The 27,771-nt window shown below is 60.5% G+C and overlaps 7 protein-coding genes across 7 annotated transcripts; 3 read left to right on the top strand and 4 right to left on the bottom strand.

Annotated features, from left to right (window-relative positions):
- Nucleotides 1–1,420: 1,420 nt before the first annotated feature.
- On the bottom strand, nt 1,421–3,359 carry PLICBS_000383 (uncharacterized protein; the record flags this gene model as incomplete). Its single annotated transcript, XM_065599589.1, has 7 exons — nt 1,421–1,660; nt 1,721–1,825; nt 1,897–2,634; nt 2,688–2,979; nt 3,036–3,106; nt 3,161–3,231; nt 3,296–3,359. The coding sequence occupies 7 exons, from the start codon at nt 3,357–3,359 to the stop codon at nt 1,421–1,423; spliced, it is 1,581 nt and encodes a 526-aa protein (XP_065455661.1).
- An 813-nt stretch (nt 3,360–4,172) lies between these two features.
- Nucleotides 4,173–5,807, top strand: PLICBS_000384 (uncharacterized protein; the record flags this gene model as incomplete). Its single annotated transcript, XM_018318624.2, has 1 exon — nt 4,173–5,807. One exon carries the CDS (start codon nt 4,173–4,175, stop codon nt 5,805–5,807), a length of 1,635 nt encoding a protein of 544 aa, XP_018184149.2.
- Nucleotides 5,808–6,328: 521 nt separating this feature from the next.
- Nucleotides 6,329–7,099, top strand: PLICBS_000385 (uncharacterized protein; the record flags this gene model as incomplete). The annotated part of the gene is made up of 1 exon (XM_018318623.2): nt 6,329–7,099. The coding sequence occupies one exon, from the start codon at nt 6,329–6,331 to the stop codon at nt 7,097–7,099; it is 771 nt and encodes a 256-aa protein (XP_018184148.2).
- A 627-nt stretch (nt 7,100–7,726) lies between these two features.
- Nucleotides 7,727–9,370, bottom strand: PLICBS_000386 (uncharacterized protein; the record flags this gene model as incomplete). The annotated part of the gene is made up of 3 exons (XM_018318622.2): nt 7,727–8,764; nt 8,879–9,020; nt 9,141–9,370. 3 exons carry the CDS (start codon nt 9,368–9,370, stop codon nt 7,727–7,729), a joined length of 1,410 nt encoding a protein of 469 aa, XP_018184147.2.
- Nucleotides 9,371–10,469: 1,099 nt separating this feature from the next.
- Nucleotides 10,470–13,208, bottom strand: PLICBS_000387 (uncharacterized protein; the record flags this gene model as incomplete). Its single annotated transcript, XM_018318621.2, has 1 exon — nt 10,470–13,208. The coding sequence occupies one exon, from the start codon at nt 13,206–13,208 to the stop codon at nt 10,470–10,472; it is 2,739 nt and encodes a 912-aa protein (XP_018184146.2).
- Nucleotides 13,209–15,249: 2,041 nt separating this feature from the next.
- Nucleotides 15,250–17,237, top strand: PLICBS_000388 (uncharacterized protein; the record flags this gene model as incomplete). The annotated part of the gene is made up of 3 exons (XM_018318620.2): nt 15,250–15,568; nt 15,641–16,229; nt 16,298–17,237. The coding sequence occupies 3 exons, from the start codon at nt 15,250–15,252 to the stop codon at nt 17,235–17,237; spliced, it is 1,848 nt and encodes a 615-aa protein (XP_018184145.2).
- A 6,259-nt stretch (nt 17,238–23,496) lies between these two features.
- Nucleotides 23,497–26,731, bottom strand: PLICBS_000389 (uncharacterized protein; the record flags this gene model as incomplete). Its single annotated transcript, XM_018318618.2, has 3 exons — nt 23,497–24,264; nt 24,313–26,206; nt 26,265–26,731. 3 exons carry the CDS (start codon nt 26,729–26,731, stop codon nt 23,497–23,499), a joined length of 3,129 nt encoding a protein of 1,042 aa, XP_018184143.2.
- Between the last annotated feature and the right edge of the window lie 1,040 nt (nt 26,732–27,771).

The following is a 27,771-nucleotide window of genomic DNA, read 5'->3' on the forward strand; positions in this document are numbered from 1 at the left end:
AACCCCGGGTGGTCAGGCCAGGAACAGGTTTTCCTTGCCAATCGCATTCTGCTTGGCATAGGTCTAGGTGGGTCGTGAAGGTTGTGAAGATGGTGCTAGAAGGGGACGGGCCAAGGCACGGACTCGGGGGGACAAACACATCAGGAAGCGCGTTCGGCGCGGCCCCGAAGACTCCACCACTCGAACGGGAAGATCGTGTCTCGGGAGAAACGACGCTCCCTCATTGGCACCGTGTTTCAATTTACCCAGCTTGCCGCAATCAACTGATGTATTCTTGTGTGAATCCTGGCCTTTGCGAGTTGAAAAGCCCTCCGTGTGCAAATGTTGAATAGGGGGCTATCCGTGGAGTTCTAGGAGAGTGTCGACGCAGCGACTATCAGGTGCTTTCTTCTGTCGGCTGCCTCGGCAATCCGAGCGCGCCCAAGACATAGGCTTGTGCAAGGCCGGGAGTTAGCCCAGGCCTAGACTCATGCACGCGCGGAAGGGCTGCTGTTCCTTCCCACCCTATCCTGAGGTTGGACGATGCAGGACGAGATTAGCACCACGGAACCGGGAACACCAACCAAGTTGCTTTTTCGTCTGCGACAAGTCAAGGGCCGAGGGCGCTGTTGAGTCATGTCTGCAGCGCCGTTCTTTCCGTGTCAATAGCCCCCCGTAGCAATTCCCTTCCTCTTGCGACCATTGTTCCTCTGTCTACTCTGGGCAACACGCTCTAGAGAAAACCTCATACGTCCAAGCCCGATCGAGCAACCGGAGCCCCCCGAGCCAAGTGGCGTACCCTTGCCCCGTGGGGTTATGTTGCAAGTGGAGTCCGCCTAGTCAGGGGCAAGCAGACCGCGCGGGGAAAACAACCTGTCCGACCCCATCCGTGTGCTCCTTGAGCCGCTCCTTGGGAGCCGCGCGAAGTGGGCTTTCAGCCACCAAGAACCTGGGCAGCCCGGCGGACGGCGGCAAGTGACCTCGTATCCCACAGGAGCAAATCGGCCGCAACTAAGGGCGAGGCCGAGCGTCCGAAAACGTAGACGGCCGACTTCCCTTGGCTGCTCCTTTGGTGATGATTGGGCGGGGAGGGCAGACTTAGACCAGGGGTAACAAAGCGTTGTCAGCCCGCCTGCCCAAAAGTGTGACGCCTCCGCGGTCGTTGGCTCGCCTCGCCTGAGACGTGGCGGAGCGCAGCCGTGCGGACGATTCCTCCGCGCCGCCCGGATCGCCAGGCACACGACCGCCGATCACAAGCTCGCTAACAGGCCAGTCACTCGCAGAGTCCCGATGGACCCGATATAGAAGCAGAAGCAACTGGGACGTACGAGCATGATTGCTTTATTAAACCCATGCGCTGTCAGCCGTAGCTCAGGAGCGCGCGCCGCCGTCAACGGAAGTCGGCAACCCCTCTCCTCCCTTCAGTCAGGGCGCCCCCTAATCACTCTTCAGCAAGACGCTGTGACAGCTGGTTGTAGCGCGGCGCGATGGCAACTCTCGCCTTTTTGCCCCAGATTGCCAGCGGCAGTGCCAAGGCGTTAACGAGGATGCAAAGGCATCCAGCAAGAATGTGCATGTTGGTGACACTCATGGTGTCGAGCCACGGTGTGATGGAAAAGGGGCCGGTGATGCCCACCGCGTTGCGGAAAAAGGCAATGCACACGAATGATTGCGCAAAGACCTGTGGACGGTCAGCCACTAAACAACAAGGAAGTGGCAAATTCTTGCCGAGGCGGCTCACATTAGGGAACGCGTCGAGCACAAGAGTGAACGCTATGTCTCCCACGGCACCATACCCGAACGAAAACAAGGCACCGCCGATGCTCGGGTAGATCCAATGCAGGCCCTATTCTCGTGGTCAGCGTTACACATTGCACGTGAATCGGGTGCATATTGTTTGTGCGAGGGGAGACCTACCCGATCAGCTGTCACGCCAAAGAGAATGATGCCTCCGGACATGAGCAGCGCCGGCAGGGGGTACAGGTACAACCGCATCTCGGGTTCGAACAAGCCCCCATTGCGTCGCGCGAACCAGACGACCGCCTTGTCAACCAGTGGCCCGCCGTAGAGACTGCCGAAGACGGCTCCCACACAGGGCCCCGCAAACATGTAGCCGACCTCGGCAGCGTCGAAGTTGTAGGGCGGAGCCGTGAAGAGGATCGAGATCATCGAGGACATGAAGACGAGCCAGCAGACTCCAGACGCGAACTGCAGTGACGCGAATATGACGTGTGGCAGCCAGCATGCATAAGTCGGCTGGTAGTAGGACCTCCAGAGAGACTCATTCGAAGTGCTGAATAGTTGGAGTCGAAGATAACGAGGGAATGACGGCCTCTCGCTTCCCGTCTCGCCGTCTCCATGCATACTAATGCCGTCCTTTTCGTCGAGGGTCAACTCCGCGTGCGTAACCTCTTCAGTTTCTGCCGCTGCTCCCTGAAGGACAGTCGACTCAAACTTGGTCTCTTCGAATGCGACGATGAACAGGACGGCCAGTAGGGTCATGACTATAGCGAGGGCACGGTACGACGCCCGCCATCCTTCTTCCACTGCCTGCACACCCGCAGCCATGGGTGTGAGAAATGAGCCAGCCAGCACCGACGCCATGTAGATGCTGTTTGTGGTGCCTCGCTGGTGCAAGAAAAAAGTGCTTTGGATCTGCTCCGCGTGTCAGCCTGACCTCTGCGCTTGTGCTGGTTGCATATTCGTACACTCAGCTGAACGGTCGCCTCGTTGACCTCGGCGGCCATTCCCATGATGAAGTTGTACAAGTAGACTTCAGGGACGCTCTTCATGTATACGCTCCACCACGAGCATGCGCAAACGACGGCCGACGACACGATGCAAGTAGGCCGTCGTCCATACTTTCTAATCAGGGGCAACAGGGCGAGACAGGTGAAGGCTTGTCCGACGAGCTGGATTGCCTGAGCGTAGGTGAAGTCCTGGGTCGAAAGGTCAATTTCCTCTTGCATCTGTGTCCAAAAGAGCGTCAAAGTAGTTAGCCTGGCGTTTCGGTCAGCACAAGTATGGTGCCACCGTTTGCGGCTTGACAGGCTCACGCGGTGAAGGTGGCCGTGGTCACAGAGTTGAGAAGCCCAAAACTGAGGCACTTCCGCCACATGGACCAGTTCTAGTATGCCTGTCAGCGCCTGTGGTATGTTTGGTGTAATTGATATGGCCTGACCAGAGGGTCGTTGTAGTCATCGGAAGGGGTCGGGATGAGGATCAATTCGCCGCTCTGAGTCGAGTCGTAGCCTGGTGACACGGCGTCAGGACTCACACTGGGAGTCAATTGGCTTATGATTCGACGTGAGTCTACTTACTTGTAAGAAGCTGGACTGTGCCTGGCGGATGCACTTGGCGATCCAAAGCTTGGCCGGCATGGCCTCGGCTGGCGTTGTCGCTCATCTCAGATCTTGGTGTTGAAAGCGGACGTGGCGACACAAGCGCTCAATCAACTTCACGGACTGTCTGAGGAAGCGAGTTGTAGACATTCGCAATGGGGCGGGTGATTGAGAGTCGCAAGAGAGGAATCTTGGTATAGAATGATTGCTAGTTGGGCACACATGTATGACTATGTACGCTTGAGCTGCTTCAACGCGCATTATAAATGTCCACGTTTTGAACCGCCAGCCCTCCCCCATGGTTTCCCCAGGTTTGCGGGGTCTCTACGATAGCTTCCATCGTCGTTTACGGATAAGAGATAAGATCTTCGTTTCATGCAAGCCCCCGTCAAATAGCTCAACTTGGTGAAAATTCACGGCCTCAGCCCCAGCCCCCAGCATTCCAGAGCTAGACCGGGCCGGTCCTCGGTGGAGATGTATCAGAGAGTTGACGGCGAACTTTGGTTCAAAGTTGCTCCAATGAACCTTGTCTCAGAATGCTGTTGTCGCTCCGCGCCCACTCTTCGCCAATAACCTTTCCTCAACATGTGGCGCAGACGTCAATTAACCGCAAGCGAGCTTCTCAAGTTTGGTACGCGCCGCGGACGCCGACCGATAAGTCTACTTGGGTGCCCGCGGGACCCGACGGCGCGACCCCAACTATCCTCGTCGGCCAAAAGACCAGACACCAAAAGGGCTGGATTGTCGTCGCCGAACTAATACGGAAATAGGAACCTGCAGTGTGGTCTGAGAAGCGCCTCGGAGAGTGTCTTGGTGCTTGCTGACTGTGCGAGCCGACGAGCGACTGGCATTATGTGCACCATCCTCTCCAATGGGCGATTCTTTCGCGCGGTAAACGCGGCATCGGAGGATCCTGGGTTTGAGAACTGCCTCATCATCGACGATGAGTCCGGAAACATCAAGTATGTCGGGTCGGCAGATAATGAGGAGGTCCGAAATGCGATGGCCGTCGGAGGCGCCAAAGTGCACGACATGGGTGGCCGCGTTGTCCTGCCTGGATTCATCGACAGCCACATGCACCTGTTGATGACTGGCGAGTCTCTCAGCAAGCTCGACATTGGCGTATTCAAGACCCTACAGGAGGTTCGCGATGGGATTCGGCAATACGCCTCTCAGAACCCAGCACTACCGAGGATCCTCTGTCGCGGGTGGCTGCAGGCGTCGACAGGAGGTGCCGCTCTGGCCAGCGATCTAGATGACCTTGATCCGCGACCAATCTACATCAGCGCAGAGGACAACCACTCGGCTTGGCTCAACACGGCAGCCATTAAGGAAATGGGCGCAGCGGACATGAAGGACCCTCCCGGTGGTGAGATTCACCGCGACCAGGACGGCAACCCAACGGGTCTCTTCTCCGAGAACGCGGCCATTGGGATCGTTTGGCCGTATCTCAGCAACCTATCTACCGAGGAAGAGACCCTCGGCCATATTCAAGCGGCGTTCGACGCCTACATCGAGTCTGGGTATACCGGGCTGGTTGAGCTCGCCATGGACCAGAGCTCGTGGGACGCGCTGCAGCTCTTCCGCTCCAAGCAGCCCAACAAAACTCTGCCCATCCCCCTCGCGGTTCACTGGCTCATTCTGCCACGGTCAGACCAGGAGAACTTGGAGCAGGTGGACCGAGCGATCGAGCTCCGCAAGGACTTCAACGCCAACACCAACGCCGACTGCAGGATAACAGGCATCAAGCTGATCTGCGACGGAGTAGTCGACTCCTGCACGGCCGCCCTCCGAGAGCCGTACTGTCCCGACCACTGCAACGCGGACCCCATCTGGTCCAGGGACGCGCTCGTGCCTGTCCTCAAGCGAGCCGATGCCGCAGGCCTACAATGCGCCCTGCACGCCATCGGAGACGCCGCCATCAAAATCGCCATCGACTCGCTGGAGACGGTGGGCAACCCGTCCGGACGGCACCGCATCGAGCACCTCGAGACGTGCACGCCCGAAGACGCAGAGCGTCTGGGGCCACTGGGCATCATCGCCTCGGTCCAGCCTGTGCACAGCGACCCGGCCATCCTCGGGCAGTGGCCAAGACTGTTGGGAGCCGAACGGTGCAAGCACATCTTCCCATACGGCGCCTTAGCCAAGGGCGGTGCGAGGCTCGCCATTGGGACCGACTCTCCCACGGCGTCCTACAAGCCGATGCCGAACCTGTACACGGCCACAACGAGGCGTTCGGGTAGAGAACCGGAGAGGAAGGAGCAGACCACGCCGCAGTTTGCGCTGCACATGGTTGCTGCGTTTGCGGCGGCGACGCATGGCGCGGCTTATAGCTGCTTCGCGGACGGCAGGGCGGGGAGCTTGGAGGTGGGCAAGGATGCGAACCTAGCCGTTGTGGACATGGAATGGGACGCGGAGAGGCTGCTGGAGGCAAAGGTGTGCGAGACGTGGTTTAGAGGACGGCGGATATACGCCTCGGGCTCATGACACTTGCTGGTATCTCTCGCTGGTAGTCAACAACATACATACATACGACAAGTAACGATGGTGGCTTATACGTGAGGTGAAACACCAGACCTGAAGTCTGTGATAGACGTAGAAAGCCATGGACACGGAGCCTACAGTTTGGACTCACTCTCGGCCGCATATATACTTAGCAAGTGTCCCCTCCCCCTCTCCCGGGCCAAGGTTCCGTATCCGAGAGTATAGGCAACTGAGAACGTCTGCTCCGTCGAGTGTTCGTGGCAACCGGAGCCTACCCTGAACCCCCGGCGCCGATCCGGGCCCGCAGCGCTGGTGCCGGTGCGTCGTGGCCCCCCCACCAAGCACCATCCACGATCCATCCACGTCTCCCTCGTATCGCTCGCTCACTTGCTGCCTCAAGCCGCCCAGCGTCGTCCTTTTCCTCCTTTCCTCCATCCATCCATCCAGCCACCCAATCTTCCCTCCCTCCCGCGGAACGACACCCCCGCGCGCGCAACACACACACACACACATATCCACCCACAATGCCGTCGCTACCGCGCAAGCGCTCCAAGCAGAGCCTCGCCGCCTTCGGGGGCGCAGGCGCGGGCTCGTCGTCGGAGCCGGCGACGCCCACGTGGTCGCTCCCCGCGTCGCTGGCCGACGCCTCGCGCCCGCTGCCCAAGCTCATCGTCTTCGACCTCGACTACACGCTGTGGCCGTTCTGGGTCGACACGCACGTCGCGCCGCCGCTCAAGCCCAACGCGCAGCACTCGGCCGCCACGGACAAGTTCGGCGAGGACTACGCCTTCTACGGCGACGTGCCCTCCATCCTGCTCGCCCTGGCGGGGATGCTGCCCGGCGCGCCGCCGCTGCCCAGCGGGCCCGTCAAGATGGCCGTCGCGTCGCGGACGCACGCGCCCGGCCTGGCCAAGGACCTGCTCAAGATGCTGCACCTGCGGCCGGGCGGCGGCGGCGTCGACGGCGCTGGCGGGGTGGCGGGCGACGGCGACAACAACAGCAGCAGCAGTGGTGTTGGAGGAGGAGGGAACGTGAAGCCGCGCCGCGCGCTGGACGTGTTCGACGCGGGGCTGGAAATCTACCCGAGCAGCAAGATCCGGCACTTCGAGGCGCTGCACAAGCGCACGGGGATCCGGTACGAGGACATGCTCTTCTTCGACGACGAGAGCCGCAACCAGGAGACGGAGCGGCTGGGCGTGACGATGCGCCTGGTGCGCGACGGCGTGACGTGGGACGAGATCGAGCAGGGCGTCGAGGAGTGGCGGCGGCGGAGGGGCTACGCCGTGAAGAAGTGACGGGGGCCGTTTACGAAAGAGTGCGACTTTTAACGTTTTTACAAGTCCGGCCGATGGAACGACAACATATGACAACACTAGACGACGCGGTATGGTTACATCAAGAGCCCCAGGTCGCGGAGACATGGGCATTGACGTGGTCGGGTCATACATGAAGGGGAACCACCCGTCGTACAGACAGGGAACAACCATGTCGGCCCGGCGAATAGACATACACATATAATATACGAAGAGCATATACATATCTCTTTGCAGATATATTAAGTCTCCTGTGCCACGATGCACAATCTCTCAAGCCACTGCTTTGCAATAGACTCAAACGCCGCACCCGCCGCCCGCATCTGATGGCACATCATGGACACGCGCGCGCCCATGAATCCTCGTCTATTCTACCATGTGCCTGTGCCTCTTCCATCCCGTCTCATGCCATGCAATGCCCACTCCACCATCCATCCTCTGGGTATACCTTGTATGTATCGAAAAGCAGAAAAAGTTGTTTCTTCCCGTGTTCATGTTCCTCCTCCTTGTTCACATCGCCCCTTCTGCGCGAGTATCACTACACGCAGAGATGCGGCGTCTGATCAAATCCGCCAGCAACCCAAACGTAGCCGCACGCGCGCGGGCACGCTAGGCCACGGTCGCGGGCACCGCCGAGGCGACGGGGCTGCTGCTTTCGGGGTGCTTCTCGTCGAGCTTGAGCGTCTCGATGGCGGTGCCGTTGGTCACCGCGTCGTCGGTCTGGACGCCATCGTCGTGCGTATGCGGCGCGTCCGTCGTCCGCGTCCCCTCAATGACTTTCGTCGTCGTGGTCGTCGCCGGCACGCCGTTCGTTGTGGCGGCGCCTCCCTCGACGGCCGTCGTCTCGCCGTTGGTCTCCGGCACGGGCGCCGCGGCGGCGACATCTTCGTCCTCGGGCCACGTCTTGGGCACGGTGCACACGCGCGTCCGCCTGGGCTGGCCGTTCTCGGTGCCGTACGCGACGCACGCCAGCCTCTCCCCGCCGTCGACGTCCTCCCACAGCAGCGGCCCCGTGGGGAACCTGTCGAAGCCCTCCTCCCACTGCACGACGCCCTCCCAGCCCGGGTCCGGGTTGCCGAGCTGGCCAAACTCGTAGTCGAGCTCGCCGCCGTACTTCTTGGGGATGTTGGCGGGCTCGATGAAAGCCTCGAGCGTGGGGCGGACCTCGTGGGCGCCGAGGACGAAGATCTTGGAGACGGTGATGGGGTCGAACCAGCGCTTGATCCAGCCCCAGACGGTGCTGAAGAACATGGGCGCGCCGATGATGAAGATGCGGTCGAGCGTCTCGGGGTAGTGCGCCGTGGCGAGCTGCGACGCCGCCTGCATGTGGCCCTTGAGGTTCCAGAACTGCTTCAGCCCGACGCCCGAGATGTCGACGATGTTGGTGCTCATTGTGATGGGCACGTCAGGGCTCTCGCGGTCCTTGAGCTGCGTGCAGAACGGCTGCGCGAAGCGCGTCAGGTTCTCGTACAGCGCGAACAGGCGCAGCAGGCCCGGCGGCGTCTTGCCGTCCGTCTGCGCGTCGGAGAAGGTCGACTTGGCGCCCAGGCGCTCGTACTCGGCGACCGTCTTGCTGTCGAGCGTCTTGATCTCAAACACGTACAGGGGGATGCCGCGGCGGTCGCGGCGGCCGGTCCATTGGGGATACTGCGGATGGGGATGTCGGTCAGTGGATTGTTGTGGCGCGCATCACCAGCCAGGGTTTGTGCGTGCGTGCATGCCTCAACGCGATTCGCAGCGGCGGAAAGGGGAAAGGCTCACCAATCGGCGGCTCTGCTCGTAGGCGTCGAGCTCAATCGTCTTGTACAGAGTGTCGATGTTGTTGGCGGCGCGCCAGTCCTCGGTGTCCTTGAACTGCTTGTACGCCTCCTCGACGACCCATCGCCGAGCGCGGAGGAAGCGCCTGCATGACGGACCCTCCCGTTAGCACTGTCTCAAAGAAGCAGCACCCGTTGTCGGTCGCACGGGCGGGGGAAAAACTGGAGGCGCAGGGCGGGAAAGGCGGCGGGCGGCGGTGGCTTACAGGAGCGTTGGGTCGTCGTGGGATGCTGGCGGGCCGGGCTTGTACGCGCCTCTCTCCTCCAGCACGGCCTTGAACTGCTGCAGCGCGTCGTCCTCGTGGGGACTCAGGTAGCCCAGGTGTCCGCGTGGGTACTTGAGCTGGCTGACCGTCGAGGCGGCCGACTTGACGCGCGTGGCTGGGCCGGCGGTGCCGGACGCGGCGGCGGCGGGGGGAGCGAGATCTGCGGTCATTGCTCTCTCTCTCTCTCTTCGTCTCGTGCGCGCCCGCAAACAAAAGGGGAGGTTTCTCGGGATAAGATGTGGGGAGAGGAAGGGGAGGGACGAAAGAGAAAGAAAGAAAGAAGAGTCAGCGGAGGGGGACCGTCCAGGTGAAATCCGGACCAGCTTTCCCTCGGTATGTGCGGTGAGATTTTGGATCGGAGGCACCGGCAGTAAGTCACACTCATGAATGACTTAATAAAAAAAAACCACCACTACGACGGCGGCACAGTACGACGTGCTAGACAAAGCAACCGCGCCTGCCGGGGACCGTCCCTTCGAGCGGCTCGCGCCTCGCGCCCTCCCTGAACCCCAACCACAACCCACTGGCCGGGGTTTTAGAGGTGGAGATTGCCGTGGGCTCGCGCCCGCAGGCGGCATCTGTCGGACTTCCGTGAGCCCGCCCACCGGTCGCTAACTACAGGCACTGGGCGGGCACAAGGGGGGGACTGGATCCAGAGCGAGACAAAATATGCGCCCAGAAGTGGTCCGCTGACTGAGAGCTGAGCTGCTGACCAACCTACCTGCCTTTGCCCCCGGCCTGCGGAACGGGGCCAGAGTCAGGCAGTAAGTGGCTTTTGACTCTGGTGCGGCTGGCCAAGCTCTCTGTCTGTCTTGGTTGTCTCTGCCATCTGTCTAACCCCAACGTTAGTTACCGTCTTGCGATGCTGACGCCGGACGAGATGGATGATGCTGCTGAAGCCCCGATGCGAATGGCTTGTTGATTTCCATGTTCGTGGGCAGATTCATCGTATCGACGACTCGCTGCCGATCCCGGGCACGTCATGTCCAAGAAAAGAAGAGTTCCTCAGGTAAGGTGTTCCAGAAAATATGTAGCTAATTACCGTGTCTGGAACAAGACGACGCCTCTCGCGAAGGGTCCCCCCCCCCCCCCCCCCCCCCCCCCCCTTGTCCGGCGCCTCATCGCCCGCATACCTGGTCCATGTCCACCAGATTGATCCGTCCCTCCTCTCCCTTGCCGGCCAGCCCGGATGTTGTATAAGCAGCCACCTGCGAAAAAAAAAACATAATAGTACGCCATGTCTGGCTTGTCACCGTTATCTGCCCTCACTCACTCAATCACAATGTCCTCGCCCAGCCGCCGCAGCGGCAGGTGGTTGAGCATCACCTCGAGCTTGCCGAACCGCCTCACCACCTCCTTGGCCTCGGCCGGGAACGCCATGCGCGCGCGCCCGACCCGTTCCCACCGCCCAGAGGTTGAGGTCGACCGCTCCACCACCAGCAGCATCACCGTCGCGTCCTCGACGAACCACAGCACCGTCATCTGCTCGCCGCGCGCGTGCCGCTCAATGTACTCGCGGATCGCGCTCGGCCTCGCTGGTGCTGCTGCTCCTGATGTTCCACCGACTGTCCCGTGTTGTTGCTGCTGCTGCTGTTGTTCTTGAGCGCCGCCGCCGGTGCCTCGGCCGCCGCGACTCATGCGCACGTCGACGCTCACGTCGTTAAACACCCAGCTTCCAGACTCGTGCGCCCGCGCCTTGACCCTGTCCAGCACCAGCGGATCCGACACGCGCAGCGCGTACCGCCCCTGGCGGAACACGGGCGGTGGCCGCTCGCGCCGCCCTGGTGGTGTCGCCGGCGAGGGAGAAAAGTCGTAGGCGACGCTGCCGTCGGGTGCCAGCACCACCATGGCCGGCGAGTACGTCCACCGTAGAGACGACGGCTCGTTGCGCGTCAGGTGCGTCGCGCTCACGTAGTGGTGGTTGAGCAGCTTCTTGGTAGAACTAGCAGCTACCGCAGCTTCTCTCCCCGTGGCCGTGGAAGGGCTGCCGTTGCTCGCCCCTTCGGCATGATCGGCGGCCGCCACGACAATGGACGAGTAGAGCTCCACGGCGCCCTCCCAGCCTGCCCACGTCCAACTCGGCAGGTGTGGTCTGCGCCGTGGCTCTTCGCCACCGCCGCCGCTGCTGCCCGTGTGGTGCCAGAAGCACGTCGACAGCGCAAACACATCCTTTGTGCGCGGCGCGCCCGACTTCGCCCACGAGCCGTCCTCCCCCGCGGGCGCCCAGAGCGGGATGCCCACCAAGTTGCCGAGCTTGCCCCTGCCCAGCGTCCTCTCTAGCCTGCGCGAGATGCCCAGGAACGCGCTCAGCGAGTCCTCGTCGTAGGTAAGCCGCCTCTTCGCGTAGCTCACGATGTGGCGGTCCGACTCGCGAAAGATGCTCAGCGTGCTGGGCTGCTCGTCGTCGTCGTCGTCGTGCTGCGGCCGCGGCAGCCGCTTCCACGCCTCCCAGCTGCCGTCGACGTAGGACACGCCGTTGAACAGGCCCGGGCGCACAAAGTCGGCCATGCGCCGCTCGCGCGCGTCGTGGTACAGGCCCAGCGGCATGACGAGCGTCTCCGGGCACACCATGCCGCCGCACTCCCAGTACATCTGCTGCGCCGTGAAGACGAGGCGTCGCCGCGCCAGCAGGCCCTCCTGGTACGTCCACCCGCGGCTGTACCACGTCGACTCCTGGATGCTGAGCCGCGGGTCGTGCATCGTGGACACGAGGGTGATGTTGGAGTCGGCAAAGTGGTATTTAGGCTGGGCGACGCGTGGTGTCGAGCCGACGCCCGCGAGGCCTTGTGTTGCGTCGCGGCCATGGGCGGCGATGATGGTCAGGGCCGCGCCTTCGAAAATGTCGTCCATCCGCGCAATCTGCTGTGCCCTCTCGGCGGATGTTGTGCCCTCCATGCAGAGCTGGTCGACCCAGAGATAGCGGATGCCCAGTTCGCGCGTGACGATGGCTGCATCTTGCACGACCCTCGGCCACGACCCCGTGATGGGTTTCCCCAACACGTAGCTCAGCGCCGCGTAGTCTGCCGTGATGGATCCCTCGACGACCCTCGGTGGCGACGCGGAGCAGTCGATGAGCCGGAATCCAGGCATCTCAGCTTGGATGAGCTGCCGGCTACATCGCCCCTCGTGGTGCTCATCGCAGAAGTGCATCCAGTCTCTCGCAACGCCCAGATCCGCACTCTGCCCAATCTCGCGGCCCCATATTCCCTGCTGCAGCCATGACGTGTCGTTGAGCGTCAGCGCAGGAGGCTCGGGGGTCCGGGGGCCGCCCGCCGGAGAGCGTCCCCGCCTCGACGGTTGCCGCTCGACCATGGCCTCGGGCATCGTCCTCAGCAACATGCCCGTCTTGCGAAACCAGTCCCCGGTGATGCGCCCGTGGCTGCTCGGCACGACGCCCAGGAAGCCCGGCGCGAGACCTGCGGCCTTGCCCCTGGCGGGATGGGCCATGTCAAACATCTTGACGCAGTCAATCATGTAATTCGTGTCTCTGGTAGAAAAGCCCGAGAGAGAGTACCCGCCCTCTCCTCTGCCGGGGATATGCACAGCCCAGAAGAGCCTGCAGAGCGGACAAGTCGCCGTCCAGCGGTTCTCGTCGAGTCCGGTCAGGCGCTGGACAAGGTGCTCCCTGTTGTCGAAGCCATCGTCCGCGGCCGGATTCACCGCCTTGGTAAACGACTCGTCGATCTCGGCAAAGGTCAAGTCCACGTCGGCGGCGAAGCTCGTGCAGGTTGCGCATAGAGTGGGATCGGCGTTTCGGAGGACCGTCGTCGCCGCAGCCGCCGTGGGGTTCGAGGACGAGACGTCGGAGTGCGCCGAGGGGCTCCGGCTCTTGCGCCAGCTGATGCGGCGGATGAGCGACTCGCGGCGGCGCGGCGAGCCGGGCTCGTCGCCGCTGTCGGGCCCGTCGACGGTGAGGTGCTGCATCATGTTCTTGAGCGGGTTCTTGGATCGGCGCCGCTCGAGGGTCGGGCGATCGAGCCGCTGGCAGGGGTCCGGGCTCTCGGCCATGACGACGGACGGCAAAGGCACCTGTGTTGACCCGTTGACTTGAGTTTCAATGCGCAGAGTCTGACGCTGCGTGCGACCAAGATGTCGCGGAGCTCAACTCAATGACGGCGGGGCCGCGTCTTGCACACACGTGCCGGGTCCGTCGCATGAAGTTCAGTTGCAGTCCGGTCTCTGGATGTGTTTCTTGAGTCGCCAAGATGCTCCCACGTCACGAGTCCCAAGCCGCGCGACCAGGCGTTGGTTGGCTCAAGGGCCCCCCGACACTCAACCAAGGCTAGCCTCAGGGTCAGGACTGGGCTCAGGAGCAGGAAGAAGCAAGCAACGACGGGCGCTCGCTTGGGATAGCCGAAAGGTTTGCCCGCTGTCGAAAAAGCCTTTTGCATGAACGAGATGAGATGCGACGAAAGTTTAAGCCTCCCCTTGGAATAGGAGAAGAGAAGACGCTCCCGCCCGCCTGTGAAACTCGACTCGACTCATTTTGATATCCATCACCCCATGAGCTGGGCCGGTTCTGAATTGCCGAGAGTGGGGTGGCCTTGCCTCGTCTCGCCTCACTGTTTGATGGGTCAGATGGTGGCTGTGCTTCGTGGAGGAGCGTGGCCGCTGCCTACAATTGGGGCCTGCACGGCCGTGATTGATGCTGGTGTTGCTATTTCAGACTCGTTTGGCGACGTCCGTTGTGAGAAGTTGGCGAGGAGGTGAATGAGTCGCATGAGTCGCGCTGCAGGCGTCTGGTCTGATATGGGCCGGAGCATAAGTGCTGACACGGACTGAAGCGCAAGGTCAAATGCGACCGTCATTATCAACTGAATCTCGCCAAACAGGGGTTCAGCAAGACAGCCGGTTACAGGAATAGACAGCGACGACGGGAAGGCAATCTTGTTGAAACATGCATACTCGTACTGCAAAGTCCAGCACAACCAACACACTGTCCCGCACTCCCTACGAGTACTACAGTACACAATATCAGGAACTACAACAGAACCTGTCGTCCATGTAGCAGCTGGCCATGAATGTCGAAGTGAGTGAGGTCCCGGCGCCGCCGCCGTCCAGGCCCGCCCCCTGTCGGCCGCAACCCTGTGGTGATTGCGCCCCCACAAATCCGCAGCCAGTGCGGGATAAATGCCCGCCAGAAGGGAGACGGAAGGAGGGGGACATTGATTGGAATGCGGGCGGGAAGCGGAATCAGTGAGAAAAATTGAGTTTGTGCTGCCGTGCCGCATCTTGGCCGCCCGGGGGCCTGACGGGCTTGACCCACCATCCCCCCTGGATCCTGGGATGGATGGATGCGACAGGCAACCTTGGAAGTGTTGCTGCGCTTCCCACTCACTGCAGGTACTGGCCTCGATCTTCTAGATCAAACTGTCTCGCCCTGGAGCAAGCACGTGTGGCGATGCCTGGCCGCCGGGATCCCGTGCTCACTCTCGAGGAATGCAGGGCGCTTCCCTGCCTCCCCCCGTTTGCGTCGAGCGAAACCCTCTTCCCCCCCTTCGAGGCTTTTGACGCAACCAACCAACATGACGGAGCCGCCCAAACACCAAGAGGCTTTAGGCCCAACCACTTGCCATGTTCGGTGGCGACCGCAAGTGGACTGGACACGCTTCGGGGTGCCCACTCAGTGTCCAGACCATGGATACCGGCCCGCGCTTCGGCAAGCCTGCCATGCGTCCATCCATCCATCCATTGATCCTGCAGTCTGGTCTGGCTGTCTGTCTTTTCCAGGGCAGCTTGCAGCCCGCCAGCCGAATCCTCCTCGAGCGTAATTTTATGGAGAAGGGCAAGCCGCATGAATCTGCGACTGGGTACATAACCGTGCCTACTTGAAGAGGCTGGATTGGGAACAACCTCCAAAAGGTCCCTGTCGCCGCCTCCCCCCTCGTCGGTTTGACTCGTCTCTTTTTTCCCATCTCGCCTGGTCTCTTCCCAACATTGATCTTCAAGACCTGTGCCCCCTATCGTCATCGCCCATCGTTATCCAACATCGTCATCGCCATCGCCATCTGAACCCGGCGCCGACCGCCATGCCGGCTCCCCTGCGACAATGATCAAAGCCCAGCTTCGGCAATGGATGCCCCTGCAGCGCATCATCCCCGTCCGGCTGCGCTTCATCGTCGTCCCCGCGCTGGTCTGGTTCATACTCGGCACCATCTTCCTCGCCTCCCGCCATGGCAGCCGCCTCGCCGGCCTCGTGCCCCTGACGGGACAGCACCTCTTCGGCGGCGGCTCGCACACCCATCGCCTGCCGCCCCCGACGACGTCGCGCAAACTGCCTCCGCGCGTGTCGTGTCGGGGCCCGCGAGGCCATCTGCTGTCGCACAGTCCGGACGATGACCTGCAGTACGGCGATCTGCGCGAGACATGTACGAGCTTTTTTCACCTGAAATACTCTGCCATTGCCTCGTGACATCAGCGGCTAACGCACGTTCCTCCAGCGTACCCCATCCCCTTTGTCGGCTCGCAGCGCGAACTCGGACTCGATAAGACATGGATGACGGCCGACGGACGATACGGCCCGTACGGCTTCGGCGAAGATAAGGACGGATACAATCGATCCCGCGTCGACTGGGACAAGATCGATTGGGGCAAGCTGCAGGACGAATGCTTCAAGAGCAACGCGAAGCGGTTCCCGCAAGCGGCCCCTTCGGTCCAGCTGCGCAACGACGTGCGCTTCACAATCACCAACCATACTCAGCTGGCGAGCCTGGCGCCCGCCTGGGACGCGTTCAACAGCACCCGCCGGACGGCGCTCGTCGTGCGCAGCTATGCCGGCTTCAAGTACAAGGCCGAGGACCTGTGGAACCTCCGCTCGCTCATCGTCGAAGCGTCATTACGCACGGGAGGCGAGTACGCCGTCGTGCTGCTCGTCGACGTCCAGGACGAGAGCAAGAAAATCTTTGAGTCCAAGGCCAACTACGACGCGGCCTTTGCGGCCATGGACCTGCCGCCCGAGCTGCGGTCCATTGCCGTGCTCTGGGACGACAGCCTGCTCAAGTCGTGGTACGCGGCCGTTGAGGAGCATAGGTGAGACTGAGCTGCCGCTATCGCCGCCTTGAAGGCCGTGACGGAGCCAGAATGCTGATAACAAACAGGACAATGTGGGCGGTCAACCAGCCTCTGCAGCTCTTCGCGCTGCACTACCCCGAATTCGACCACTACTGGCAAGTCGAGCTCGACCAGCGCTTCACGGGCGACGCGGGCCAATACCTCGATACGGTATCGACGTGGGCGCGCAACGAGCCGCGCAAGCAGGCACTCGAGCGCGCCACGTACGCCTTCAGCGAGGAGATTCACGGCACATATCAGGACCTGACGGAGCAGGTCGACGCCGTCAACAAGGGCCAGTCGCGGGCCTGGGGGCCAGTACGCATCCCAGACATCGACCCCATCGGCCCGGTGCCGCCCTTTGAGCGCCCCGAGGACGACGAGTTCATCTGGGGCGTGGGCGAGGACGCCGACGTCATCGTCACGAGCTTCTGCGCCGACGTGCGCCAAGTCGAGTGGGTGTTCAAGAACTACATCAAGGGGTTCGAGCAGGGCGAGGAGACGCCGCGGTGGTGGTGCCCGCCGGCCGTGATGCGCGCGAGCCGCACGCTGCTGCTCTCGGTGCACCAGTCGCAGCACGAGCACGGCATGAGCCTGCCGAGCGAGGCGGTGCTGCCGACGTGGGCGCTGTGGCACGGCCTCAAGCTCAGCTACCCGCCGCAGCCGGCCTACATGCGCCCGCACGAGCCCGAGTTCGAGGACTTCAAGGACGACTGGGTGCGCGACCCGGCGCGGTGGCTCAACACGACGACGACGCCCTGGTTCGGCAACGACCCGGCCCACTCCGAGGACGGGCTCTCGCACGGCGACCCCCAGAGCTTCGCCGACCGCGGGCTCACCTGGTGGTGGACGGCCGCCTGGCCGCGCAAGATCATGGACGTGTGGTTCGCCGGCGACACCCACGACGACAAGATGCCCAGCATGCTGCGCGTGCAGGACGGCAAGGTGTACATCCCCAACATGGCCATGCACCCCGTCAAGACATGAGTGTTTGCTGAGGCGAGGCGAGATGAGGGATGTAATGACGAGACTGGAAGGGAAAACCCAACCACCGGGAGGGCAGGCGACGCTGATGCCAGCTCTTCCACTACGTGCTTGGATTTCGGTCCCCATGGACTCATATTTTTGGCGCATATTTTCTTGCTTGGTTAACGGATGATCGATTGGACATACCCTGGGGCTGCATATAGAGGCGCTAGGCTAATGAAGGAGCTGAGGTTACATGTGTTGATGGCAGCATCGGCGCCTGTCGTTGCCCGGGATGAGGTTGCCGCCGAGTGTGGCGCCGGGGCGACGCAGAACAAATGCAGGCACGTCTTAATTCACGGCATGTTGTACCCAATTAAGCTCCCTGGCTTTGACATTGCTTGATTCCTTCAGCCGTCCACTCTGTTCTCGGCGTCGTGACATAGGAAAGAGAAGGCAGTCCGTGTGATTGATGCCCCTTGTCTGTGAGGCACATCGGGGCCGTTTGATGTGGCCACAACGATCTACGCATGACGTTCGAACTTGGGTTATGCGGCGGAACAAGAGGTTGAATGAGATCTTGACCGAGAACGATGAAGGGCAACGTATGCCTTGCAGGACCATCATTCTTGCTGCTTCAAGTTTCAGTCCTCACATCTATCAGACAACAGGCATGTCGTTGCACGTTGACATGAGAGCTGCGACCAGGGGGGTCAAGCAAGTGCCCTGGCTGCACCGCCCGCTAGCCTCGGCAATGCACCAGATCTGGAGCTCTGCCAGTCCCAACGAGTGCCAGTGCAGCTGCTACAGACAAACATGTTTCTTCGAGCAGGTCCTCTCTAGAATACCGAGCCCTCGTGTCTGCAGGGGTTGCCCCCTGGCGAGCTTTCCACCCCTCGTAGTCGTCCCTGCTGGTGTCGTGCGACTCTACCCGGAAACATGGAGCCAGCACCAAGAGCTTATTCATGCTTGCATGAAGACAAGCACGAAAAGGAAACAAGAGCTTTTGGATCCCTGGATGATTCATGGGGTACAGCTCAGGGGATGTTCATGCCGCGCCACTGACATCCCCCGCATGACGCTTTGTGAAGGATCCCCCTCCACTCATGCCATCCCTTCAACAATGCCTTACACTGTCACTGCTGCATTGACGGTAGCAGGCAGACCACATAGATAACTCTGTTACCCGCCTTTACCATACCAACTTCTCGGGTTGCGACCCGCATACTAGCAAAAGCGCAAAGCGGCACAGCACTCGTAATAAATCTTCTAGAAGCTCCAGTCCCTTTGCACCGGTTTTCGGCGCACACCCCCTTCCACGACCCGCGGACCAGGAATGTCGACGACCCCCTCGAAGTCGCCCCACGCCGGTCGAAGGCGGGCCACCGCACGGCCCGTTCCGACGGCACCGACTGACTGTACTATACGAAGTGGAGCTCCGCCTGATCGTACCGTGCCCGCCCGCGCGCCCCTCTTCGACTTGAGCGGCTGTGCATGAGCGGATGAGCAAGCAAACATACTTTCCGCCTTTCGCCGAGGGCCTTCATGCCCTGAAAGGACCCGAGTTGAAACTGAACATTCTGGTCCCAGTAACTGACCCGTCCGGATGCCAGACGTCTTGAAGTCTCCAGATCTACCGTCATTGCGGGGGGGCTTCTCAACGGGTAGAATCGGACCGCCCCAGCTCACATCCTCCAAAACCACCACTGGCATAAAGAAACGTGATGTGCCGCCCGTCTTTGCCTGCGCATGTCGCCCGGACGGAACAAGCCACAGGCCAAGTGCACGTGGAAGCGGAAAATACCTCAACCACTTTGTCGCTGCGATCGGCTTCCATTCCTTCTCCCGCCCGGGTTGTACGTATGTACATGTATGCAACATTGCACTCGATGCCTTCGGCCGCCGCCCCCGCTTGCTTGATGCGTTGGCAACTCTCTGCCGGGGGCCACCAGCAAGCACAATGTCATGCAGCCAGCAACCCCTCCGCCTGCTTGGGTGCCTCCGTGGCCCCACCACCAACCAGCGTCGTCCACCCATCGTCAATCCTCGCTCCTTCGCGTACAGCTTACGAGCCGTAGAGTAAGTACTACTGTACGTACATCTGATAACCAGCCTATAGTTGGGTGGCCCGCCGGTCCGGGCATCACACAGCCCGTCTTGACCTATCCTATGGGCGGCCAAGGCACGACCTGCTGACTTGGCCGCGGAAGAGCCAGTCACGCCTGTCCCGTGCCGCCCCGTGCCCACCACCTCCTGCGTCGAGTGGTGTATGGGCGATTCCTTGGCTGCAGTGCCGTGCAGTCGTCCTCAGTCTGTAACAGGACTTGCAGGCGAGATGGGCTCGCGACTCGCCGTGCGTGTAAGCTCCAGTCGGCGCTCGGGTCGCACCAGATCAGGCTTCGATCCCCGCTCCATTCCAGTCCAGTCCAGTCCTCGCCTGGGAAGAAAAGAGTCCAAATAGGACCTGCGTTTCTTCTTTCACGGTGGATTTCAAGAGCCCGTTTAAAGTGACACGAGAGAGAGAACACAAGTTGACTATCGCTACTGTGTTGTAGTACACGTCATCTACCCAGCAGACCGTGTCCCTCTGTGCCTTGTTGTTCGATCTGAACACACGCACACACAAGGATTCCTTTCCTGGCGCGTCGGAGGCAGCAGCAGGACCACTCGGCGGGCACACTCAGTGAAGAGCTGCCGTCAGGGCCTGGCTACCGGTGTATCGGGTCGGCGTCGGATCGGGTGGCGGCATCGCGATTTAGTGCTGCGTGTTGCTCGTCAGCAAAGAGGATTCGGTGGTAACATGTGGCTTTCGCTCAGGTAGGTAGGTAGGTAGGAAGGTCACTCACTCCGCAGCTGGTGCAAGAGCAGCTGTTGCAGTTGCCAGAGCAAGAGCACTTGGAGCATTCGCTGCCAGATCGTCAGCACGAGGTCTATTTAGTGTGCAAGGCAGGCTGTTCGCTCGGCCCGTCGGCAGCCATATCGTGGCGAGTCGTCAAGTCGAGGCGTCGAGCTCCAAGGGGGCCTTCTTACCAGGGAGACATCTTGATGTAGATTCTGAAGAGAAAACTTCGAATTTGGTTTATATGAGAGCTGTTTCTGATTCTTATTGCTTTGTCTGGGAAGAAAAAGAAGAGATCAAATCCGGTGCGGCACATCCGGCCCTTCTTATACTCGTGCCAGCCCGCAGCAAAAGCTCCCCCCAACTCCACCCTTTTGCCTGATTTACATGGTGCATATCGGGCCATTCACACCGGGACGCTGTGCAGACGCATCTGATGATGCCCAGCTGCAGCTCGCGGCCGCACCAACGCTGCAGCCTACTCTCGCACCAGCCAACCACCGCCGCTTGATTCTTGAACGTCGCCAGCCTCACGAGAAGCTCCCCGCTCATCGGTGTTCCATCTTGACCCCAGGTAGGGTGATGGAGACGGTGTGATTGGGCCGCGAGAGACCCTCACGGGGACATGGGCGTCCACGCCTCGGCTTGCCGAGTTCGGACGCGGACGTCAGGGACGATCCACGACCGCTACAACACTAAGCATGACTAACACGAAACGTCGTGAAGAGTCGTTATGGCAGACGTCACATAGTGATGTCTTGACTCCAAGGCAGGCCAAGATGACATGGCATGAATCGTCTTGGTCAAGATGCCGGAACGGTCTATGTCCTGGTACCTCCATGTCGGAAGGAAAGACGAAAGTGTCTTGGTATGTGTCACAATGGGGGAAGACCAGCTACTTCCAGGTCACGCATATGACTTCATATGCGGAATAGCTATCGACGAACGCGTGGTATACTTCCCACTAGCCAGTCGGGGCCAAGGCCAAGTCCCAGAAGGGATGTTGCATCCGACGAGGAGTGGCACTTGGACCAACGGGGCAACACCCTTTGCTGGAATAAGACCACATGATATGCGCACTTGCTCAAGGAAAATACGAAACCAACAAGCCAACAAACCAGGCATGTCAATAATCGCGACCGAAGCATCTGGACTGCATGACCACGTCTTTCAAGCTTCGGCCAGACATGAGACCAGACATGACGACGTTTGCCGCCGACATGATGCATGAAAGTGGACTTGAGGAGGTTTCGGCATGACCAAGAGCGGACCTCGGGCGCCCACGCGGGCCAAGGACCACGCGGGAACACGCGCTCGTCCGACGGCCCCGAGCCATTGGACCAAGGTGGCCAAGTCGTGGCAACCTGGAACACTTCCATGGCGCAGCGTCCCCCATCACTGATGGGTGTGAAGCCCCAACCAAGCTGAGAATTTGTAACACCAAGCCACGAAGCAGGTGAGCGCGCGCTGGGACCAACGCGGGCATACATGGTCCGGGAAAGGCTTCTCAGACGAGGGGCAGGAGCTATCCTAGACGACATTTGGAGTCGAGGCCTGGGAGATGCAGGAGGAGCGTCAAAGGAAGAGCCCAACTGGGGGAATGAAAGATCAAGGAAGGCAACTGAGCCGTTCAGTCTTTCGTCCAAACCCTGTCACGGCCCCCAAAGGAGCTGAGGTGAGGCTTGGAGGGCGCTCGGTCAAATGCCGCGGATAGGCGGCAAGGTGGAAGACGCCTCGGCCCGGGACCATGCCAAGTGCAGAGAGACGCATGGACAGCACACCGTGGGGGGAGGATCTTGGTTCGGCCAACGCCGGCTCATGGTGAGGAGAAGGGGATCGGCTGAGAGGATGGCAAAAGCAATATCTCTGCCGCGAGAACCGACGACCCGGGCGTCGGTACGACGCACGGCGAGAATGTGGAGGAGGAGGAGGAGGAGGTGCGGCTGTTGGCTCTCGCGCGCGTGGAGGACGGGGGTTCAGGCGAAGAGGGGAAGGAGACAAAAACGACCAAGGAAACGGACCCAAGGATAGACTTGCCTGTTTGCGAAGAGGCAGCGGGCCCGGGCCCGCCTGATAACCAAGACGGTGAGCAAGCAGGCCGAAGGACCAGATCGGTGACACCGGACAGATTTCTCCCAGGCGTGAGGTCTCGCTCTTGATAACTGACGAGACCTGTCGTGGATGAATCTGCGTCGAACGCGGAAGCCAAAGCAAAGAAGACAGTTCGTTCAGTTCGTTCTTCAACTCATCGGGCTGATGTGCTCTCCGCCGCGAGCAACGCTCTGTGTCCATGAGGGCAATGTGTCATGGCTGACCAAGACAGAGCAGCAACCGGTGCGAGGAGGCGTTGAACAGAGAGAGCGACGACCGACAAAGCCACATTGAAGGCATCCAGGTGCATCGACTCCTCCTGTTCTGAGCAGGACGGCGCAGAAAATCAAAAAGGAAGGGAAAGATCTCGAGAATCGACCGGGGAGGCGGGCCCAAGGCGAGCCTTATATCCTTTGCACACGTCACTCCCACCACTCCCACCACCACCAGTAGCACCACCCAAGGACGAAAAACCGGTCAGTGTCTCAGTCATGAGCCCGCGAGCAAAGAAACACAAAACCTTGGGTCCGGGTGAGAGGAGAAGGGGGGCCGCATGCCGCCGTTTGGGTGTGCCAACAGCCCGTCGCGAAGAGCAGGTAGTAGGGCCCGCCCGCGCTGAGCCGTGGCTCGTGCGCGTTGTGAGGCCATCAAGGTTGGTCGCCTTGCGTGGTTGGAGAGCGGGCAGATTGGGACGGGACATCAAGGTTCTCAAACGACCAGACCGCGCCCGCCCGCCGGGCGAATCAAGGCTTGGGGGAAATAAGTGCACGGCTCGTGTGGGACACCTTTTCTCACGTATTAATGAGCGAAGATAACGGGATGTATCGGACATGAACGTCTCTTTGCCGTCGTTGATGGTGTTGGCCGTATCGATGAGCTGACCGCATATGAAGGGTGCGGTACAGTCCGAGTCACCCAGTGCTGATTATGCTAACGCCACGCAAAGACTGGACTGTGAGTCGAATCAGATGGAACCGTTCAAGTCTCTCTCAAGTTAAAAAGGTGTGGCAGAATGAAATGCAGGGGCGATCAGATGTCATGTTTCGTATGGCAGAGAAACAAGCTTTCGCTGCTGGTTTCCCCTCTCCATCAAGGACGAGACGAAGCAATCGGTGCGTAAGATATAGAGTAGACAGGCCAGAAAAATGTACGGACAGGAAAAATCATTTGCTCGAGGATACTAATAGTACGTATGCTAGCTAGACATTGTTGCCGTAAGATCCAATATCCTAAAACCTGTCCGCGCTTCCACACAGCTCCCTAGCAATCCACACGCTTCTCGACACCCTTCCTGCTTCGCGAATCCTTCCCACCCACCGCCTGTTTGAGCTTAGACAGGCAAGCCGGCACCTAGACGTTGTCTGTGCCCTTTCTTGCCCAGCGCCAGTCCTCGCCTAGTCGCAGGCTCCTCTTGACCGCCTTCCACGCCTCAATGAGGGCAACGTAAACCGCGACGCAGCCAAATACCACGCCCCATTCCCACGAGATTGCCTGGTGCTTGAATACGATCGTATTCAAGCCGGGGATGTATACGAGAGGGAACGTGAGAACAAACCCGCCGGCAACGGCCCAGAACAGGACGCGGTTGTGGTAGACAGTCTTGAAGATCGAAAAGGGACCTGACCACCGCTCGTCCATAGCAAAGAGGCTTCGTCGAAAGTGCTTGACTTCCCAGGCCGTGACCAATAGAAGGAAGCTCAGCGTCGCAAACGTTGTAGCACGAGCGCGATACACATTGTGGCAAACTCCAACTTCTGTGCCGTCGTTGCAGCCATGTGGTAAGGCGTGGAATCCTTGGCCTCCAGCCGCATAGGCGACAAGCATAAAGGCAGCAAGACACAACGATCCCATAAAGGTTCCGTACATGAGCTGGTCGCGCACCAGCTCTAGAGTGAACACGCCAGATCTCAGTGGCCGAGGCTGTCGCTGAAGAATATCCAGCTGAGCCTCTTCGAGACCAAGACCAAGCGCAAGGGGAGACGAAGTGACGAGGTTGGCCCAAAGAATTTCCAACGGCGACAAGGGAAACACAGGAACACCGTGGTCATCTTTGAATGCGAGGCCGATGAGCAGCAATATGACCTGGGCAAGGTTGGACGTAAGTAGGTGCAGAAGAAACTATGAGCTGTTAGCGACACCCGTGAATGCAAGAACCAGCAGACCAACTTTCTGGATGTTGTCGGCAAGTCGCCGACCCTCCTTGATGCCTGTCACAATTGACGCGAAGTTGTCGTCCGTCAGCACCATGTCTGACGCCTCCTTTGCGACATCACTGCCGCGATCTCCCATGGCGATGCCGACATCTGCCTGCTTCAGTGCTGGAGAGTCGTTGACTCCATCGCCCGTCATAATGCAAAATGCGCCGCGGCGATGCAGCGCTTGGATGACCCTAACCTTCGTCAAAGGGCTGCATCGGGCGATGACGATCGGGAGCGCGTCCAAGGCATCGACTTCTTCGTCGGTTAAAGCACCAAAGTCGGCCGCGGACATGACTGTGTTTGGCGGGAGGGGAGCATGCTTGGACAAGATGCCCACCTCGTATGCTATGGCTGTGGCCGTCTTGATGTGATCTCCCGTCACCATATGAACAGTGACTCCGGCTTCTCGACATTGGCGCACAGCTCCAGCCGTTTCTGGGCGAGGCGGGTCGTAGAGACCGGCCAGGCCGAGGAAGCGCAGGTCGCACTCGACTTTGGCCCTGTCCCCGAAGTCCGCAGCATTCCCGTACATCACCTTGTCGGCTATACAGAGAACGCGCAACCCGTGGGAGGCGAGCTCTTCGGCCTTGTTGTGGATCATTCTTTTCAGCGCGTCGCTCTCGTCGAGCCTTGGAAGCATGACCTCAACGGCGCCCTTGGTATGGACTTTGCGCTCGGCGTCAAGAGGGCTCCCGTATACGACACTCATAAGTTTGCAAGATGAGTCGAACGGGTGTTCCTCGATCAGGTTGTCGGTTGACGTCTTATATCGACCATACCGCATGGCAAACACTTTGAGGGCAATCTCGGTGGGCTCGCCGATCGCCTTCCAAGCCGCGGGTTCCATGGCCGTCGTGACACTACTAGAGTCTGTCTCGGGCTCTTTTTTGCCGTCCGTGACCGCTGCGTTGTTGCACAGCGTCAAAGTAGTGAGGAATGCGTCGAGAATGCTATCAGCGAGGGGTCCGGACCACGAAACGGTTCCGCTGCCCGGGTCGTAGGGGTCGCTGGTGTCCTTGACAGAACCGGTCAGGTCGTCTCGCAGCCACACCTTGCGTGTGATCATTCGCCCCTGGGTGAGAGTTCCGGTCTTGTCCGAGCAAATGTTGGTGACGCCGCCGACGGCCTCGAGAGAGGGCATCTGTCGCACTATGACATGCCCCTTGACCATGGCTCTGGTGGCAACGGCCATCGTGACCGTCAGGACGGCCAACAGCGACTCGGGGATCACAGCGACGCCGACGCATATTCCGTATAGGAGAATATCGTCGGTGATGTGCCAAAGGCTGACACTGAAGACAATGACGGCCAAGAGCACGGCGAGCCCGAAGAGAAGCAGGGCAAACTTGCTAAGCGTAACCTGCAGGGGAGTGCCCTCCAAGCCAAGCAAGTTACGAAGGGTCTGGTAGACGCTATACAAGGCCTTGAACACGGGGTTGCTACCGTCCCTTTCCTTCTTTGTCTTGCGCAGCATCTCTGCGATTTGGCCAACCTCGGTCTCCATTCCGGTTGCGATGACGATGCCGGTGGCGCGACCGCGAGTGACAGAACTGCCAGAGAAGGCGAGGTTGGTTCGGTCGCCAACGGGCATGTCGGGGTCCGTGAAAACGACATCGGGCTTCTTGCTGATGGCCACGGACTCGCCCGTCAAGTGAGACTCGTCGGTAGAGATGTTGATGCCTTGCACAAGGCGCAAGTCGGCGGGGACAACATCGCCAGTCACAAGGGAGACGAGATCGCCTTTCACCAGGGTCTCCGCCTTGATGGTCTCATCGCGGCCTCCGCGGACGACCTTGCAGTTTGGCGTGGAGAGCGCATAAAGCGACTGAATGGTCTGCTCCGCCTTGTAGTCTTGCCAAAGTCTGTTGGCCATTTGTTAGACGGTAATGCGCCGCACTCAGACCCTGGAGATGGACTCACCCAACAACAATATTCAGGACGATTACAAAGACGACGACGCCGGCCTCGATGTAGTCGCTAATTGCAAACGACAGGCCGGCGACGGCGATGAGAACAACAGTCAGGGCATTGGCGACCTGTTGGACAAAGAGCTCCCAGAGGGAAGGCCCCTTGGCCCCTGCAATGGCGTTCGGGCCGTCCCGGACAAGCCGGGCGGCGGCCTCGTCGGGACTCAGACCATTTTCGGCGTCGGTGCCGAGGCGGTCGGCGATGTCCTGCGCCGAGACGGTGTGGGGGCAGGCCGACCTTGCTATGGCTGGAGCTGCGGCGAGCTTCTCATCTACGGTGCTGTATACTATGTCGGGCGGCTTGGGCTCCGCTATAGGAGGCTGGTCGTCCTGGCCGCCGGCGCCGCCAAGGGCCGACGAGTTCGCAGAGGAGCTGGCGTGTTGTGCACCATTCGTACTAGAATCGACGGTTTCTCCCATCGAACGTGTATGCGCGAGCCGCCGTGCGGGCTTGGTGTGCGAGCGAGGACGCTTGGGGGTGTTGCGCGGGGTGTGTTTGCAGGAACCTTAGGTACCAAAGGGAACGAAGTGCAGGATTACCGAGCGAACTTGGTAATCTCCGGGGGGGTCAGAAGGAGGGGGTTTGGGACTGGAGAGGCGAGTGAGGCCTGGTGGTGAGAGGGAGAGAGGAGGAAGAGGGAGGGGGGAGTGGAGGAAGGAAGCCGGGCTGTATTTGAGGGCGAGGGCGAGGGCGAGGGCGAGGGCGAGCCAAGACTCGAGGGCAGGAGCGAACGACGAGACAAGCCTTGGGTCGACGATGCTCTCTGGCTACCGACGGGTAAAGCGGAAACAACGATGGCAGGAGCGAGCAACGTCCCTACCTGCCCCGTCTTGCCCGTGTACTTGACGGCGTCCGGCTTTTGCAGCAAGCGGCTGCATCTACGAGAACAAGCACCAGTCACCGTCCTCTGCTCGACGACATCTCATCTTTGCAACCTGAATCGGGCAGCGTGCAGTCAGGAATTCAAGGTCTGGCCCAGACCGGCCGGCCAGCCTGCCCAGGGCATCAATCACGACCACTTGACGTGACAGCCCAGGTAGCAGGGAGTGCGGCGGGTGCGGCCAACTTTGACTCGCTGCGGGGGAGGCGCAAAGGACACTTCCACTGGGCGTTGCCCCCCTCTGGGACTCGAGAGAGCGAGCACCCCACTGTAAGGAGGCACGCCAAGAACAACATCGTGAGGGGATCGTCGAGATTGGGTTCTGGCAGGAGCTTGGTCTCCGTTGTGGCGGCTGGGGGAGTTAGCCCGGCCGGGGGGGACAATCGCCTTGTGTCCCGGCGCCGCGGCGTCCACAATCAGCTTAGCCCAGCACTAGGTGTAAAGGATAATGCGAGTCGAGCACATCATGGCCTCTTTGGCGGAGGCAAGTGGATGGCATCTCTGGGAACGGGCTACGGGTGTCCGACCGGGGCGTTGACGTTTGCCCCCTTGCGCATGACCAGCCCGTAAAGAACGTCT

The sequence above is a fragment of the Purpureocillium lilacinum genome, assembly GCF_023168085.1.
Source record: "Purpureocillium lilacinum CBS 284.36 DNA, scaffold_1, whole genome shotgun sequence".
Classification (NCBI taxonomy): Eukaryota; Fungi; Ascomycota; class Sordariomycetes; order Hypocreales; family Ophiocordycipitaceae; genus Purpureocillium; species Purpureocillium lilacinum.